This window comes from Zingiber officinale, chromosome 2A (genome assembly GCF_018446385.1).
Source record: "Zingiber officinale cultivar Zhangliang chromosome 2A, Zo_v1.1, whole genome shotgun sequence".
Taxonomy (NCBI): Eukaryota; Viridiplantae; Streptophyta; class Magnoliopsida; order Zingiberales; family Zingiberaceae; genus Zingiber; species Zingiber officinale.
The window spans coordinates 78,152,437-78,169,614 of record NC_055988.1 but is presented as its reverse complement, the minus strand read 5'-3'; the positions used below and the strand labels follow the sequence as shown (position 1 = coordinate 78,169,614).

The following is a 17,178-nucleotide window of genomic DNA, read 5'->3' as shown; positions in this document are numbered from 1 at the left end:
GGAAGAAGCGGGAGGCACGCGACAGCAGAAGTGAGGCGAAGGAAAGAAGAGAAGGCTTTATAGGGTAGAGCCCGAGCGACCTCCACCGTTGGATCCAGGTCGCGAGAATCGGAGCACGCATCGCGCCGTTCATTTCGAACCGCCTCGATCCCATCAGAGCACCACGCTGCCGCCGTACAATGACGGCAGCATCGCCACGTGGCCTTCAGCCACTGGAACGCATTTAATGAGCGCGTGCTCGACCTTAATGATGGAGATTGGCGAAAACTTCAAAGAGATGCTGAGGAATGTGGGCGTTGACTAGCGTTTTAGCTACCCCCTTTGTTTCCGAGCGGATGGTAGTTGCAGGACGCCGCTCGGCTCAACTGATGGTCTAGTCAGTCAGACTAATCGCCTCCTTCGACTAGACTTGAAAGAGAGGCAAGTGATCCGGCGGTAAGAACAGGGGACCCCCGTTCCGAGAAGTCAACGCCACGTGGAAGTCAAAAGGTTAAAAGGACTATCGGAGAAGGGTGGACCGACCGGACGACTGGAAAAGGTTGGACCGACCGGCCGACCGGGGTCTAAATGAAAGCAAAGGCATCCCGACGGGAGTTGGGGTTCTGACGCTCATGTTGAACAGGGTCGTATGGCCGAACGGGTAGCATGCTCGGCCAAAGACATAAAGTAGCAACACTGCGAACAGTCCACAGAGCACATGACCGGGAATCTCCCGAGTAGACCAGCACATACGACCGGTCGGACGTGAGGGAATCGTCGACCGGCCGGACGCTCGGTATGGGGTAAAAGGAGAAAAGGACAAGGGAACATCTTCTAACAGCGGGTATGTTCGACGATCAGGCCATACGCAGGATCTTATGACAGAGGGTTCTGCTGTCCCATCAGAGATGTGCTCGGACTGTAACAGTATGGTGTCAGGTAAGCTTTTCTGACAAGCTCATACTGAGGTATGGGCTGAGGACGCGTATTCGTCTCGGTATGTGTGCTTGAGCCCCTTCACAGCTCTATATAAGGAGCCTCACACTTCGCCGGAGGTACGCATTCTCTGATATTCGGAGCCACCTCTTTGTTGTCCACTTGCCTGACTTGAGCGTCGGAGGGTCGTCGCCGGGAACCCCTTCCCGACCCAACTTCTTTGCAGGTTCGCCGGAGCTCCGTACGAGTGGTCGGAGATCTACGTCAGCAATTCGGAGAGCGTCACGTGCCCAGCGTCCGTTAATTCAGCGTTCGGACAGGATCAAATATTATTTAGAGTATTTTCTATCATGGTATGAATTTATATATTTAATTCTGTATATTTGGATTTAGATAAGGATATTTGTATCTATTATTGTGTTTGTATTTTGTTTTTTTTATCATGTTTGTGTTTGTTTAGATTGTGTTTGTTTCTATCCACCACAAGACTATTTGTTTGTTTGTGTTTGTGATATATAAATTGTTAGGATGTATGAATTGTTAGAATTGTGTTAGTTTGTATGTATGGATTGTTAGGATGTATAAAATGTGATTATATTTATGGATTATAAAATGTGATGTCTATGTATAAAATGTCATCGCTTCTGACGGTTTTATATAAATATAAATTGTAAACATGATAAATCCCAAATACAAAATGTTTCTTTTTAATTCTTTTTTACCTACAAAAATACTATTTTCGTCGGTAAATACTATTTTATATCGTTACAGCGGTGTCGATATTTTTCGACGGAAACAATGTTTTCCATCAGTATATCTGTTTATTAGGTACTGACGAAACAATGTTTCTGTCGGTAATTACCGTTGAAAAACATTATTTTTGTCATACATTACCGATAGAAAAGCTTGTCTAGGAATAGTGTTCCCGATGGTGTATACTGACATAAACACTGTTTCCATCAACAAATATTTTTTTGAATTTGCTGACGGAATATGTATTGAATTGGAAATTATAACGACAAAAGTTTAATTTCCATTGAAAAAACCATTTTTGACCAATTATCTTCCGACAAATGATTTTCTGTTGGGACGCCATCGATAAACGAATATACCAATGGATTTCCGATGGAATATTCCATTGGTAAACCCAAATATTTTTACAGTGTACGTTGGCTTTCACACTAATCTGAGAGAACAACTTTCTCTCAAAACTCTTGTTATCTTTCTCAATTCAAAGTCTAACAATGAGTTCTTCCACCTTCATCTCCTTCCACTTTTGCTTTAAATAGTTTTTGAAGTCCTTCTAGTCGGGTGATAGCTTCTCAATGATAGAAGTCATCTGGAATGTTTCATTCAGAATTATGCCCTCTTAGTGAATCTCGTGCTGGATCATCTGAAGCTCTTGGACTTGGCTAATTACCATTTTAGAGTCAACTATCTTATAATTTAGGAATCGATCCACGATGAACTTTTTAACCCATGTATCCTCCGTCTTGTACTTCTTGTCCAGGGACTCCCACATCTCCTTAATCATTCTCTTCTAATTAATGCTTCTGTTATCACACTTGAGCAGTAGCAAAAAATATTCATGTGGTAAAATATTAGTCGTTTTACTTAGATAAATTTTATCTCGATCAGTTTGACATTCAACATAAGTAGGTCGTACTTACACATAAGTCAATTTTATTCAATACAATTTGAATCCTGAATTTGTATCCCCCCACTGCATACTCACGCATGAAAGAAAGAATCTCTCCTCTTATATTTATTCATAACATATGTAATAATATAAACCAATAACCTTATCTTGAAACTTCTAACGTGAAATTAAAATTTTCATACATAATAAAATTCTCTCTATTCTTTCTATCCTTCTCTTTATTTCCATTTTCATTTTTTTTTTATTTCTATTTTCATTTTTATTCCCATTTCCAACCGACTGCGCCGAGGAGAGCACCAACACATGCTATGAAGTCAAATTTGTTGACCTTCCAAATGAGAATGTCAACTTTGTAGTGGATCAAACCTATCACGGCCGAGATAATGAAGCAATGGAAGGTTGCGGATAGCTATTATATAAACCGTGTTTCTCCCGCTTCGACCAATCTGTTGTCGCCATGTACCCTTAGATCGAGACGACACTGGCAGCTGTCCGGGAAGCTATTGACCGGTTGCAGTGTCCGAGACACGTGGTAGATCTATATTGGTTGAGAAGTCGTTTGGTTAATTACAAGCTTATCAATTTCTTATTCCCTTGGAGGCCGTCGGATGAGATATAGGGCTTAGTTTAGGCAGCTACGTGGTGGGATGCGATTGGTTGTGTGATTGCAACGGTAAGTCCTCGACCACGCATTCCTATCAAACATAAGAACTACTTTATCTTGTCGAAATCTTTCTCGCTATCCTCCCATTAGCTCTAGGATCGTAGCACCATGATCATCCTCACCGTCCACAATTCACGGGCATATTTTTATCGACCTCTCAGCTCTAGACTTGCACTAGAGCATCTTCAAAACTTGATCGATTATTCTCCTTCACTAATGTTATTATGTCTGCTAGAAATCGAGCGCAAACATACTCAACTTCAGCAGTAGTTTAAGATTTTACAAAGGAGGACAAAACCCTAGACACACTGCAAATGTTTCGACTTACTTGACTTGAATGGTCCGACCGATCTATCAGAATTGATCAGCCTACCCAAAAGCTGGCAAAAATGTAAAAGGCGATGATAAAAGATCTATTGATAAAGTGAGCAACTTGCAAATGGGTGCAAAAACAATTTTCAACTGCAGCCAACAAGAACCAAACAGCAAATTAAACTCAAACTAAGCACAGAAGTTCAGCACATAGGAACAAAAGCCACAGGTATCTCGAGTGGGACGGAAGCAACATGAAGAGCATGATGCAAATTAGTGAGACTGGTAGTACAACCATAGAAACACTGCAAAACAGCTGAGGAACTCGAAGGAAGGAGCTGGGAGTGCTGCCGCAGTCGAATTGGTCGGAGACGATGATGGTACTCCGGTGGAGACCGAGGAAGGCGCACCGCGTGAAGGGGGCAAAGCTGCAGCATGAGAGAGGAACTCTTAAGTGTTTTCTCAATAGCTTTTACTGAAGGTTAAGTTGCTCTCTGTGGATGAAATGATCAATACAAGGAACAAACACTGAAATCAAGCTCTAGTAAACATCTACTTTGTTAACTTCAGCACAATTTTGATTTATCGAGTTTTCAGTTCACGAAACAGTTTGATGGACTAAGGAGAGTATCTTTATACAATTGACTGATCAGTCTAGCTTAGACATTTTCGATTAGAGGAGCCTGAACTCAGAATTCTTTGTTCATAGGAGTCCGATGATTGGCTTTATCTACATTTAGTTACACAATTATATAGGCTAGTTTAGCAACGCTATACGTACATTCATAGTTTGAAATGCCAAGGAGACTTCATGCAAAAATCGTATGAAGACCCTTCTATACCGCCACAAAACCCAATTTTGATTTAAATCTCAATCATTTGGAAGATCCAACTTATTTAATCTCGGTCTATAGCTTAATGAATGATCCGGACTAAATCATAGTTGGATCTTGTAGCTGCTAGGGGGAACCTTCACGTGAACAACCAAGATTACATCAAAACTAGATCCTGCAACTATTAAGGAAGTTTTCACACCATTCCATACAAAGGCCCCTTCATAGTTGGCACTTCGAAGGTTAACTTATTACTTCAGCTAAGCATGGCTGAGTTCAAAGCTCCCAGATGCCTTTCTAATCAACCAACCTGCATTGTCTCCATCCTAGAGGAGAGGACCCACATCAAAAAACCTTACAAGTTTTACAACATGTGGACTACTCATGAAGACTTAAATCGGCTGGTGGATAGAGGTTGGGAGCAAGCAAATGAGCTGGACCACACAGCACAGTGCAGACTTAAGCTAAAGCTCAATCTATTGAAGAGAGATCTAAAGCAACTCAATAAGCAACATTTTCATCACATTAGTGAGAAAGCTGCTAGAGGAAGGTGCCAATTGGAGAACTTGCAGGAGGCTGGGCTAACAGGAGGTCAAATACAAAGAATTGCAGAGAGTAGCCATCAGGTTTACTGAGGTTGAATATCTCTTCTACCTGCAGCATGCCAAGTACAAATATTTCAAAGAGGTGGATAGGAACACTGCCTTTTTCCACTCCCCGGTGAAGAGAAATAATAAGAAGAGGAAAATAATGACTGTGGAGAAAAATAATGGTGAAGTAAACACTGCTTTCGCTCAAGTAATGAAGGAGTTCACAGATCATTTCCAGTTTCAGCTAGGTGTACCAATCGAAAAAACCCCTATCCAGATGTCTTGTATGCAGTATGGGAGGCTCCTCACAACTAAGCAACAATCCAGCCTTATTATAATTCCAACAGAGGAGGAAATCAAAAAGGCTCTTTTTAATATTGGCGATCAAAAGGTTCCAAGACGTGATGGGTATGGGTCAAAAAATTTCCAGCATGCCTGAAGCACCATCAAGGCTGAGTTTATTGCTGCTGTATTAGTTTTTTACCAACGGGCGGCTGCTCAAACAATGGAATCACACTCTTAATCATATCCCTGATGCCAAAATCAGCCCATGCAAGCAAAATAAATGATTATAGGCCAATCTCGTATTCCACTGTCTACTACAAAGTGATCTCTAAGCTACTAGCAGCACATTTGGCAGATGAAGCAGACCACCTCCTTCACCCAGCTCAAATTGCATTTGTAAAGGGCACAACCATAATGGATAACATCCACTTAGCTCAAGAGCTACTGAGGAACTACAACAGAAAGAGGCTATCCCCAAGATGCATTTTGAAGGTGGACCTCCAAAAGGTGTTTAACTCTGTAGACTAGGATTTCCTTAATCAAGATGTCTTCTTGTAGTTCTCGGAGATATATATTTCATAGATCAGAGAGTGCATCACTACTACATCATTTTCCTTGGCAATTAATGGTGGCTGATACGGGATGTAACGAGCAAACCCAGGACAAGACATGGCAGTCAAAGTCAAGGGGACGTGGCAGTCAAAGTCAAGTAAGGGGACATGGCGTTCAAACATTCCCCAACCAGCTTTGTTATTCGCCCAGCGCTAAGGCTCGCAGTGCCAACCTAACCGAATTACAAGTCGTTCGGAATAGAGCCGACCGGCCCTTAAGCCGATCGGACATAGGGGTTTAATGCTTTACTCTTGAATTGGGAAGCTGGCACGTCTGGTCATTCAATAGCTGACCGAGTTTAGGGGGTGCCTGGCCCACCTCGCAATCGATCGACCATAGGTCCGGTCAAGGGAAAGGTCAAATTCCTTACTCTGTACGAGCCTCTCGACACATGCCTGGTCGACCTTATTATGGGTCATCCCTATGGGTTTCCACCCGACAATATGCTTGTGTAGCCGTTCGGTAATAGAACTGGACGAGTTTATATGGCTCCATAACCGTCTCTTATATGCACAAATGTAAGGTAACTTTCTTTAAAGATTCAGTCAGAATTCTAGGTTCACTTTACCTACAAATTATTATACACTCGGCCGAACAAAAGGCCGACCGAGCCTAAGGCACTTCGGCTTAAAGTATCGATCAAACCTCTCATAACACAGCTTCATTTCTCTGGGCAGCTTCATTTCTCTACGGTCGGACAAAAGGCCGATCGGACGTAAGGCACTTAGCTTCATATTGCTGCCCGGATGGATTCCCAACACACACAAGTTATCAAATGGATTTCCAGCATGCACAGGTTATTATATTGCTTCTCAAATAGACTTCCAACATGTCCAAGGTATTATATTATTCTCCGAATGGATGGCTAACACCATGCAGCACTTGACCAAGCAATTTAATGTAAGGACATGCATAAAGACGGCCGACCAAGATATATACTCAATAGAAAATATGAGGAGAGAATCCTAACAACCTATCAGAATAACAACAATATGTCAGAGAATATTCTTCTGGAACTTTCTTCAAGGATTATTATGTTTCTCATCAGCTGACCACATATAACAACATATTCCTTTAATCACCTTGTCAATGGCATAAGATATAAACGACAAAGGAGGTACACATGTGGATAAGGGAAGATTCCTCAGAAAATTATTGCACAGATTGTACCCTTTCCGTAACTCGACAACGTCTGACATTCTTCGCCACATCATGATTACGGAGGTTATGAGAGGTGGTATATAAAAAGGGTTCTCTCTGTTGGCAAGGTCTGCTCTCTGAACATCTCAAGCGTACGCTCACATGCACGTTCTCTACTGTTCTTCATTCACCCGTCCGGAATTTATTCTAACTTGAGCGTCGAAGGACCTTCGCCAAGGACTCCCCTTGTCTCAGTGTACGCAAGATTGAAAGGAAGCCTCTCCATGGAGTAAAAAGTCTTCTCCCAGTCAACAACCAAGCCATCGTTGTCAGCACGTCATCTCTTCAGTTTTCAAACAGAATCAGTGGCATTTATGGGTATTTTTGAGAAACCAAAGGTCTTAGGCAAGGGGGCCCATTATCTGTCTATCTTTTGGCATCTGATGGAGTATATAACATGACTACTACAATAACACACCATACTGTCTGATTTTCACTCTCACTCAAAGTGTGAGCATCTCAGAATTGCCCACTTAGCTTATGCAGACGATCTGTTACTGCTAGCCAGAGGACATATACCTTCAGTCACCATCTTGGCCACATGCTTGGCATCATTTGGAGAAATGACCAACCTTTATGCAAATCTAGTAAAATCCTGTATCTACATGGCAAGAGTGGAAAAGCCGAATTTTGACCATCACGAGCTTTTAGTAAGGCAACATACCTTTTAGATACTTTGGGACCCCCTTGACCTCAGCAAAGTTACGGATAGCATATTACATCCCACCCAAGGATTCTTTCTGGGCCAAAGAACACCCTATCATATGCAGGAAAAGAACAACTTATCACCTCAGTGCGGCAGGAAGTAGAGTGCTTTTGGAAGTCCATTCTGTCGCTGTCATGCAGTGTTATTGACCATATCTATAGCCTCTTGAAGGGTTACATGTGGGCAATCAAGCACCCTCTAATAGCATGGGCAAAGTTGTGCAAACCCAAGGCGGAGAAAAGGGGTGAACGGTGATTGGATTGATGAGAAAATAAAATCCTGGGTCGCGAACAGTGATTTGGTTGATGATGAAGAAAGAGAATTCTTGGTTCAGTTCTCCACCTTAACGTCCAAAAAAGAAAAAAGGATTGATCAAATTCTATTGAGTCTGACTCATAGTGATCATTTATCAAAGAATGACTCTGGTTATCAAATGATTGAACAACTGGGAGGTCTAAGATTGAGGGATTTGAAAGCATTGAATCTTGTGTTCTCAGCCAAGGTACTATGGCGAATTCAAGAGAAGCAGGACACACTATGGATCAGATGGGTTCATCACACTTACCTCATGCATGTGGATATATGGGAATGACAAACCAAGTACATGGACTCTCCGCTGATCAAGAAGTTACTACAGCTTAGGGACAACATTTTGACTACAGTTAGCACCTCAGAAGCTCCAGCAAAGAAGTTGGCATCATGGTTCAACCAAGGGAAGGGGGAGTGCAAAAAGCTCATGACCACTTAAGGGATGTGGGCATGAGGAAGGCATGGGTGAGCACTATCTGAAAGAGCTATCTGCAACCAAGCCATACATTATGGATACTGACACACAGGATGCTGCCCACTAGAGACAGGTAGGAGTACCTTGAGGGCAGGAGGTGCACCTTCTGCAGATTGGTGGTGGAAACATAGGAGCATGTTTTTTTAGATGTCAACCAATTAGGGAGTTGTGGAGGAGAATTATCATGAGATGTTCACATATTGGCGAATGCTCAGAGTCTTCAAGAAGTACTATCGAGAGACCAATAGCTCGATGAAGGCTCAATACCTTGCTATGTCATCCATGATCCACTATGTATGGACGGTAAGGAACCGAAACATGTTTGAGGGTGTGAATTTCAATGTCAAGCTGATTTTTTAGAAAAATACATGTACATGTCAACCAGTCTTGGGATCTACTCAGATTTGTTACTTTATCAGACATGAGTAGCTATCCTTGGCCAACTTTGTACACTTTGCCTCTTTTATATCTACATTTATCTTTCCATAAAAAAAAACAACTTATTTTGTAGGGCAGGCACATGTCCTTTGCCCCTTGGTTAAGAAAAAGACCCAACAAGCCATTTGCTACTCCAAGACGATGCCTCTTACTCCATAGTCCTTGGCATAAAGGCTATCCAATTCAATCGACTTAACCGTTTCATTCATTCGGGGTTCGACTCAGTGCAAAAGTCTGCACCAGTAGCTCGAGATCAAGCCACTTAACCAGTCTGCACGAGTCTGGTTTCAAATACACTAGCTACTCCAATTACTCTACTTCTTAGTGATTAGCTATCTATCACTCACACAATTCCAAGAAACAAGTTTTTCTGCTCAATCTCAGGGAAAAAAATAATGGAAATTTACTTTCAAATATGATCTCAGGCATTGTAATTGAGTAACATACCTGGAGCACCAGCAGGAGCACCGGCAATGGAAACTGCAAAGCAAACCCCAAAACACAACTCTCTCAACATGAACAAGGAGGAGGAAGAAGAGGAGAAAGCGGGAAAAATGGAGGAAAATTAATGGAAATTTTCTGTAAAATATGACCTCGAGCATTGTAACTTACCAGGAGCAGCGCCAGGTGCACCGGCAATGGAAACTGCAAAGCAAAACCCAATACACAACTCTCTCAACATGAACAAGAAGAAGAAGGAGGAAGAGGAGGAGGAGAAAGCTACAAATATGGGGGGGAAAAGGAGGAGTTTTGAGTAAGGGAGAAGAGCATACTGTTGCAGTTGGAAGCTGAAGGGGTGGAGACGCCGCAGGCGGAGGGCAGGGTGAGGGCCTTGGTGACGTTGACATTGAAGGCTTGGCCTTGGCTGGATAGGTAGCAGAGGCAGGAGGCGGCCTCCTTGATCACCTTTCTGAGGCCGGAGCAGCACTGGGCGTCCGGCTTGGCAGCGGTGCTGCCGTTGGAGACGAAGGAGAGGCAGCCAATGAGGTTGATGACCTCGGAGGAGCAGTCGAGGGAGGGCGATGGAGCGGCAACGGGAGGAGCAGCTTGGCTGACGTGAACGCCGGAGTTGAAGCAGAGGAGGAGCAGGAGGGGCAGGGAAAATGACATTTTTTTTGTGGAGAGGTTGCAACTGGAGGGGGGATTTGATCGGAAAGGAGAAGTGCAGTGTGGAATGGAGAAAATGGGAGGGTCTTGTAGATGGAGGTGACCTGTCGGAATGATGAGTGCAGGTAGCGGCGACGGCGGTGGGCTGGTGGATGTGGGCTGGGGAGAGAGCTGGACCACTGGTCGGTCGACTGCTTGGGAAAATGGGGAAGTGAGAGGAAGATTCCTTTATCTTTTTGCCATAATTTATTTCTTGGGTGAAAATCTAAAACAATACGCTTTAGTTAAAACCGTTGAATAATAATTTTAATTAAAGGAAAATTATTCAAAACTCCCGATAACAAGACATGAAGTCATGCTCCCACACTCGGTTCAATACATACTAATTTGTATGTACATATAAAAAATTGAAAAATAATTAGATAATCTAAAATAACATATAATTCTTCTTAAATTTAATACATTTAATTAGAATCTGAGAATCATATTAATTAATATACTATTTTTTTAAATGATACTGAATATAAAAAAAAATTATAACTCCTTTTAGATTTTTCGTACATATAAAAATAAATATAATTAAATAAATTGATATCCATTATATTTAATTAGGGAGTAAAAATAAATATTTTTTTATATATAAACGAAAGATAAAGTTTAAATTATGTTTGAAATTTTTAAGACAATTTATCGTTTAATTTTAATTTAATTAACACTAAAATAAATAAAATACTTTTGATTAATAAATATGAGTGTTTTTATGATAATATTGACTCTTTGATTTTTATTCTTATTTATTTATTTCTTTCCCTACTTTATAATTTTAAATATTATATCTATTTTATAGTTTATAAAATAAGTCTAGAATATCATTTGATTTTTAAATATAGAATAGGATCCTTTCTGAAAGTAATGAAAATGGTTAGTTGAAAAATGTGACTTTATCGTTGACTAAATTAAGATTCGGTACTATCCTATAATATAGAGAGTATTAGTGACGGACCAGGAAAGGGGTCTTCGATGTTGATCATCTGACGCTCAAGTTAGTGATCAATTTGTGAAGAGGAAATAATGAAGACGAATAGTAGCAAATAAGCGTGTAAAATTATAGAATATCACATATCATTGCCTATAGATGAAGACCCCTTCTTATAGTGTCACTGTTATATCTATGCACATATCTCAAAATATTTGCGCATTTTTCAAAGCACTCCTAAGAAAGAATAGATCATAAAGTGATTTTGACATCTTTCCTTAAAGAGATCCATAAATCCCTGTGATATGATACGATGGAAACTTCGAAGGCGCGATTTATTTGCAAGATATTCCTTGTCTCTCATGAAACAAACTTCCAAAAGAGAGTACAAAGCCATTGGTCCTTGGGGCCACACTAGACCGGCCGACCATTACTCAAGAACGTCACCCGCTTAGGCTTGTCGGACGGGCTAAGTGAGTCGGTCTTCATTCGGCCCTTTAGCTCGCATTAAGGACGTCATATGCCTAATCGGGCCGTAAGTTTGATCGGCTGGTCGGAAGGCCCGATTGGCTAGGTTTTCCCCTGATTATTACACCCTAAAGTCTTGAAGCCCGATCGACCATCCGATCAACCATCCAAGACTTGAACGGGCCACCCCAAGGTTCGACCAGCCACTCGAGGGTCTCCTTATGGCCCATTCGGGTGTGTCCCTAGCTCAATTGGTGACTCTGAAGATTGACCACTTCTTAACTTTGATTGCCATGCTAGTCGGTCTTTCACCTTATGACCTGTTTGTTGAATATATGTGAATGGAAAAGAGATGGAAAAGGATAAAAGTTCCATTGTGAATGAGATTTTAGTCTCACATTAGGAGTTTCTTGGCATATTGGTTGGTTTATATTGATTCATATGCATTGAGGATGTGAACAAATACATGGGGAGACTCTCTCTCACGCGTGGGTGCCCGGAGGGCGAGGCCGCGAGGGGTGTGTAAATCTAAGGCTCGGATTGCATTGAACCATGTTGACTCGTGTGCGGGCATAACCTGCGCGAGCCGAATGCCGGACCGATCGGGGCAAAATTTACCCAAGTGGAACAACTAACATTTTACCATGTACATCGTTTGCTGCTATGTAACAGATGCATTAAATTCGAGATTAATGCAGAATCGAAACGGTTGATTGATAACGAGTGAAACGATGGACATTTCACTGCTCGGCAAGTAATGGTCATTAATCGATCATTAACGCAGCCATTGATCTGAGCTCCTATATAAGAAGGTTGTGATCATATGTTTACAGACACACTGAAAAGTAGCAGAAGCTCTTCGCCTGCGTTCCCTCTTCCTCTGTCGTGCAACTCCTGCTCGGCGGAGTGCACGTGATAGCAGTTAGGTACCATTCAGTTCGCTATGACCACCAGTGCTTGGTGGAATCACGGTTAACCGTTGTATCCTAGAAACAGAAGACCCCAGTAAACCTCGAAGCACTACCAGAGGTGGGGCGAATCTATTTCAAGAAAACTGTGTCAATCGCAGGCCTCGGTCAGCTCGCTCAATCTCTGCATCCGCTCTCCTAGTCGGTCTCCTCATCCGCTCGGTCGACTTCTTTGTCTGCCTGATCGGGCTCCTCGTCTGCTCGATTAGCCTCTCCGCTCGCACGCTCAACATCATTGCTCGGCCGGCACCAGCTCACCCGACCGGCATCGCTCACTTGGCCTGTCTGTCTGCTTCGCCCGACCAGCCTATCGATCGGCATGTCTGATTGCCCGACTGGCCTCTAGCTCGGCCTGTCTTATTTCCCGACTAACCTATAGCTCGGCCTGTCTACTCTCCCGACCGACCTCTAGTTCGGTTGGCCTCTCTGTTGTACGACTCGGGCGCGGGGTTGGTCGCTCACCCGCTCAGCCTAACTGCCTGGTCGGCCACTCTGCACTCTTCCCGATCGGTCAATCTATTATTTGTCCGTCCGACCATTAAGTCTGCTCGGACATTGCTACTTGAATACAGAACTCGGTCTACACTCAGTAATTAGCAAAAATCGGTCCTATTGACAAGCTATTTAACTAAGCTCCAAAAAAAAATCTAGACAATGTATTATTTCTTCCAACACTGTTTTAGGGTCCACTTTTATAGCCGTATCAGGATATATTTCAAAAATTAAAATAAGATTAAATTTTATTCCACCGACAACTTATTCCTTTTATTTATCATCTTATATTATTACAATATGATAAAAAAAAATGATATGCTTCCAGCTATATAATGTTCTATTAGAACATATAATAAAAAAAATACAAGAAAACGATATACAGAGTTCACGTAATAAAAATGTTTTTTTCAATCCATTATTTTGTTGCAAATTGAGTAAAACTTTAGTCCACAATGTAAAGACAACCATAAGTGCATTATTGTAGCTTCCAGATTTTTGTTGTTTTTGTTCGTATTATTTTTTTTTTAGATTTTTCTATTAATTTATTGGATAAGAATCTCTTCTATAATTTATTATTCTATTATACAAAAAAAAAAAACTAATAAGAAAAATCTTAACTAGTTGGTATGAGTTTATCACTCCTAGAATAGAAATTTAGGAGGCATTTGGTTTACGTTTTTCATGTTGTTTTCTATTTTTATTTTTTGATAAAATGGAAAACGCGTTTAGTTTGCGTTTTCCAAGTTTATTTTTAAGAAAATGAGAGAGTGTTTTTTAAGAAAACGAAAAACACGGAAAAGTCATTTTCTAAAAAATAAAAAACATGCATTTTTCAGAAAATGAAAATGAGACAAACCAAACGTATTATTTTCTTAAAAAAAATTCTAGCTTTCGTACTTTAATAAGTCTTTCGATCAAGATCCTTTAAGTCTATTTTAACAAACTACAATCGCATAAAACTCGTCTTAGTACCCGCATTCTTCTCTTTGAATTCATGCCTCTTCGATGGTGTTCGGTGCATAAGCCATCACCGCTTCTCCGACTGTGAGGAAGATCTTCTCCTGCCCTATCAACTCGATGAACTTGGCCAATTGGAGCTTCTCGATCACCGCCGGCCCGGGATTCGCAAGAACAAGCTAAAGAATAAAAAAAAAAAAACACTACATTCAACACTAACTTTGAGTTTTCGATACTTTAGCTAGCTCTAGACATAGTTAACCTGGACTTTGCGCTTTTTGAGGCTCCTATACAACTCTTCCAAGGCATGAATACCACTGGTGTCGATATCCGTCACAGCTGTAGTAAGTATCAATAAGAATTGTCACTATACTCGATCCAACTAAAGTAGAACAATTTAGAGAGATGTGTGTGGCTTATTACGCGACATGTCGACAATCAGTAGATTGATTTTCGGTAGACGGTTTTCTTTTAGTTGCTCCTCTTCGTCTCTCAACCATCTAAGGATCCTGTAGTTCGACATTGAAACTCAAAGAGATCACCAAAATTGGAGGCAAAAAAAAATACAAAAACTAAAATGAAGTACCTTTCTTTGGCATAATTTGAATTTGTGAAGTAAATAGCAGAATCAACTCTCACAATGAGAGCCCCTGGAACCCTTGTTGCCTCGGGATATTGTTCGATATTTCGATATATACTAGTTCCGGGAATATTCCCTAACAAAGCAGTCCTTGGCCTTGTCACTTGCAGAAGGATCTTCGCAAGTGAAATTGAGATCTAACAATAAACTTGGTTTAGCTGGTAACAAAGAAATTAACCTCTTTGGAAGCCGGTCGATATGTAGATTCTTACCGCGACTAAGAGGCCTATCTCAACTGAAATGAAGACGACACCGAAGAAAGCTCCGACGCATGCAATGAAGTCGAATTTGTCTACCTTCCAAATGAGAAATGCTGCCTCATAGTCGATCAAACCAATCACGGCCGAGATTATGATGGCGGAAAGGATGGCATTCGGGGTGTATTTGAAGAGAGGTGTGAGGATCAGCAAGGTTAGCATCACTACTACCGACATAACCACATTCGAAACTGATGTCTGGCAGCCAGCCATAAAATTCACCGCTGAGCGCGAAAAGGAACCTGTGAAAAATTGAAAAGAAGATTGAAAAAAAAAATTATGTTCATTTCAAATTTAAATTTGGCGGTTCTTTTGTTACGATACTATATGTGTTCAATCCTATACCGGTAGACACATAGCAAGATGTCATGGAGCCAACCACGTTCATGGTTCCTAGTGCCACCATTTCCTTGTTTCCATCCAATTGGTAATCCTTCATTGCGGCAAATGTTCTACCGATCGCGACCGCTTCCTGATAAAATTCAGAAATCAATTAAACAGATAGACAAACCGACATCCGTTTTACGAATGAAATGGTGTTTCTTTCGATACTTACTGTCAAAGCTACTACTCCTGCTACCATCCCGATTCTTAGTCCTTTCGCGGCAAATGGACCAGTGAAATGTATCTGATGAGCCGACGGCGGGTTGATCCCCTTGTCTATGTTTCTCACCTTTTAGTTCAATGATTCTTTAAGTATAGAAATAACCGAAGAATTATCGAATCAGAGAATCATGATCTAACTACTTACAATTTTCACACCGTGCTCATCGGCGCGAGTGATGTAGACGAAAGAAGTGGCCAAAACAACAGAAGCTAATGGTGCGACAGCAGGAACCCAGAAAAGGTTCCTTTTCTTCTTTCCCTGCAATGAGTTCGTTTTATCACTAACCGAGTCAAAATTGAATCTTACTCAGGCCGAGCAACAAGAAGTTCATACAATGTATCGAGCCACGAGAAGGAGAGCCGAGAAGGATGAGCCTATCAGTATTGTCTGCCAATTCCACTGCAAAAAGATTCACAATTTGAAGAACAAGTTCGATCGAGAAATCTCGGCCAAAGTAAGAGAGAATTAGTAACTTTACCCCATGGCTAGCCGAGTGAAACACAGACTTCATAACCGAAACTATATCGGTCTGCTGGGTGAACTTGTCTATGCCTAGAAATCCTTTGAGCTGCTGAAGGGCTATCGTAACAGCGGCACCCCCCATGAATCCGACAATGGTAGCATGAGAAAGGAACTCGATCAGGAAGCCTAATCTGAAACACACATTTGAAGCATGTGAGTTGAACAATTTTGAAACCTTACTGTCCTTAGTACTAACAAAAGAGTCACGGAAGTAATATAAGGTAAAGCTGCGTACAATAGATCTTACTATCACTTGAGACATGTCTTAGTACTAAAATGATACCTTAAGAATCCCAGTGCTGCCTGAGTGACACCAGCAAAGAAGGTTGCAGTGAATGCTAGCCTCTGATACTCCTCGACATTGTTCACCGGATCAACTTCTGCTCGAAGAAGGGTCCCGAGTAAGAGTGACACGACTGCTACTGGTCCGATCGCAATGTCCCTCGAGCTGCCCATCACTGCATAAACTAGAGGTGGAACAAAACTCGAATCTACAACAAAGAACGATTGCCAATGTTATCGAATTAAGGACCGATCGAGACCAAGGAACATTTGAATTCAGCTTACACAGTCCATATTTTGGCTCCATGTTTGCGAGTTTTGCATACCCGATATCCTAAATTCATAAAACCCCAAATCAGTAGCCTAACCGAACAACATCGAGTTTCCGGTCGATGCCTAAATATATACCTGAGGGATGCAGAGACTTGCAATTGTAAGTCCAGCAACAATGTCCCGTTTGAACTTGCTCAAGTCATAGTCCCTTCCCCATTCGAGAACCGGAAACAGAAATCTAAGCCCCAACAAGAGCTTCTTCGACCGCGGTTGATCCTTGTAAGGCCGTAATGGATCGTCGGCAAAGAAGGTCTCTTTCAAGCCGTCGGTTAAACCTCTCGCAAAGTTCCTTCTCGGGGGGAATCCAACCTTGTGCACGGGTGAGCCCGAAAGGTTGGCCATGTCCATCTCCTTGTTCCTTCAATGAAGTGCGTTGCTAGGAGATCATTTTATAGGGAGTTCATCATCATGGCAATTCTGAACATGGATCACAATCCAACCACATTCGGGATTTGATAAAAGAATAGAAAAGGTGAACAGGCACTGTTTTATTCAGTTGATCGTCACGAGGACACTTGATGGTTGATGAGTTTAAAGCAGGTGAAGGGAATAATTTGACTACAACCA

General features: G+C 41.6%; 2 protein-coding genes across 2 annotated transcripts; both read right to left on the bottom strand.

Annotated features, from left to right (window-relative positions):
• Positions 1–3,629: 3,629 nt before the first annotated feature.
• Positions 3,630–10,326, bottom strand: LOC122041283 (non-specific lipid transfer protein GPI-anchored 31-like). Its single transcript, XM_042600921.1, has 4 exons — positions 9,773–10,326; positions 9,612–9,644; positions 9,447–9,479; positions 3,630–3,979 (listed from the first exon to the last, which is right to left on the bottom strand). Exons 1-4 carry the CDS (start codon positions 10,107–10,109, stop codon positions 3,825–3,827), a joined length of 558 nt encoding a protein of 185 aa, XP_042456855.1. The 5' UTR covers positions 10,110–10,326; the 3' UTR covers positions 3,630–3,824.
• A 3,600-nt stretch (positions 10,327–13,926) lies between these two features.
• LOC122041280 (sulfate transporter 1.2-like) lies at positions 13,927–16,976 on the bottom strand. Its single transcript, XM_042600919.1, has 13 exons — positions 16,687–16,976; positions 16,564–16,612; positions 16,280–16,487; positions 15,953–16,127; positions 15,808–15,873; positions 15,619–15,732; positions 15,424–15,540; positions 15,213–15,339; positions 14,823–15,109; positions 14,557–14,747; positions 14,394–14,479; positions 14,233–14,309; positions 13,927–14,149 (listed from the first exon to the last, which is right to left on the bottom strand). Exons 1-13 carry the CDS (start codon positions 16,957–16,959, stop codon positions 14,006–14,008), a joined length of 1,914 nt encoding a protein of 637 aa, XP_042456853.1. The 5' UTR covers positions 16,960–16,976; the 3' UTR covers positions 13,927–14,005.
• Positions 16,977–17,178: the final 202 nt, after the last annotated feature.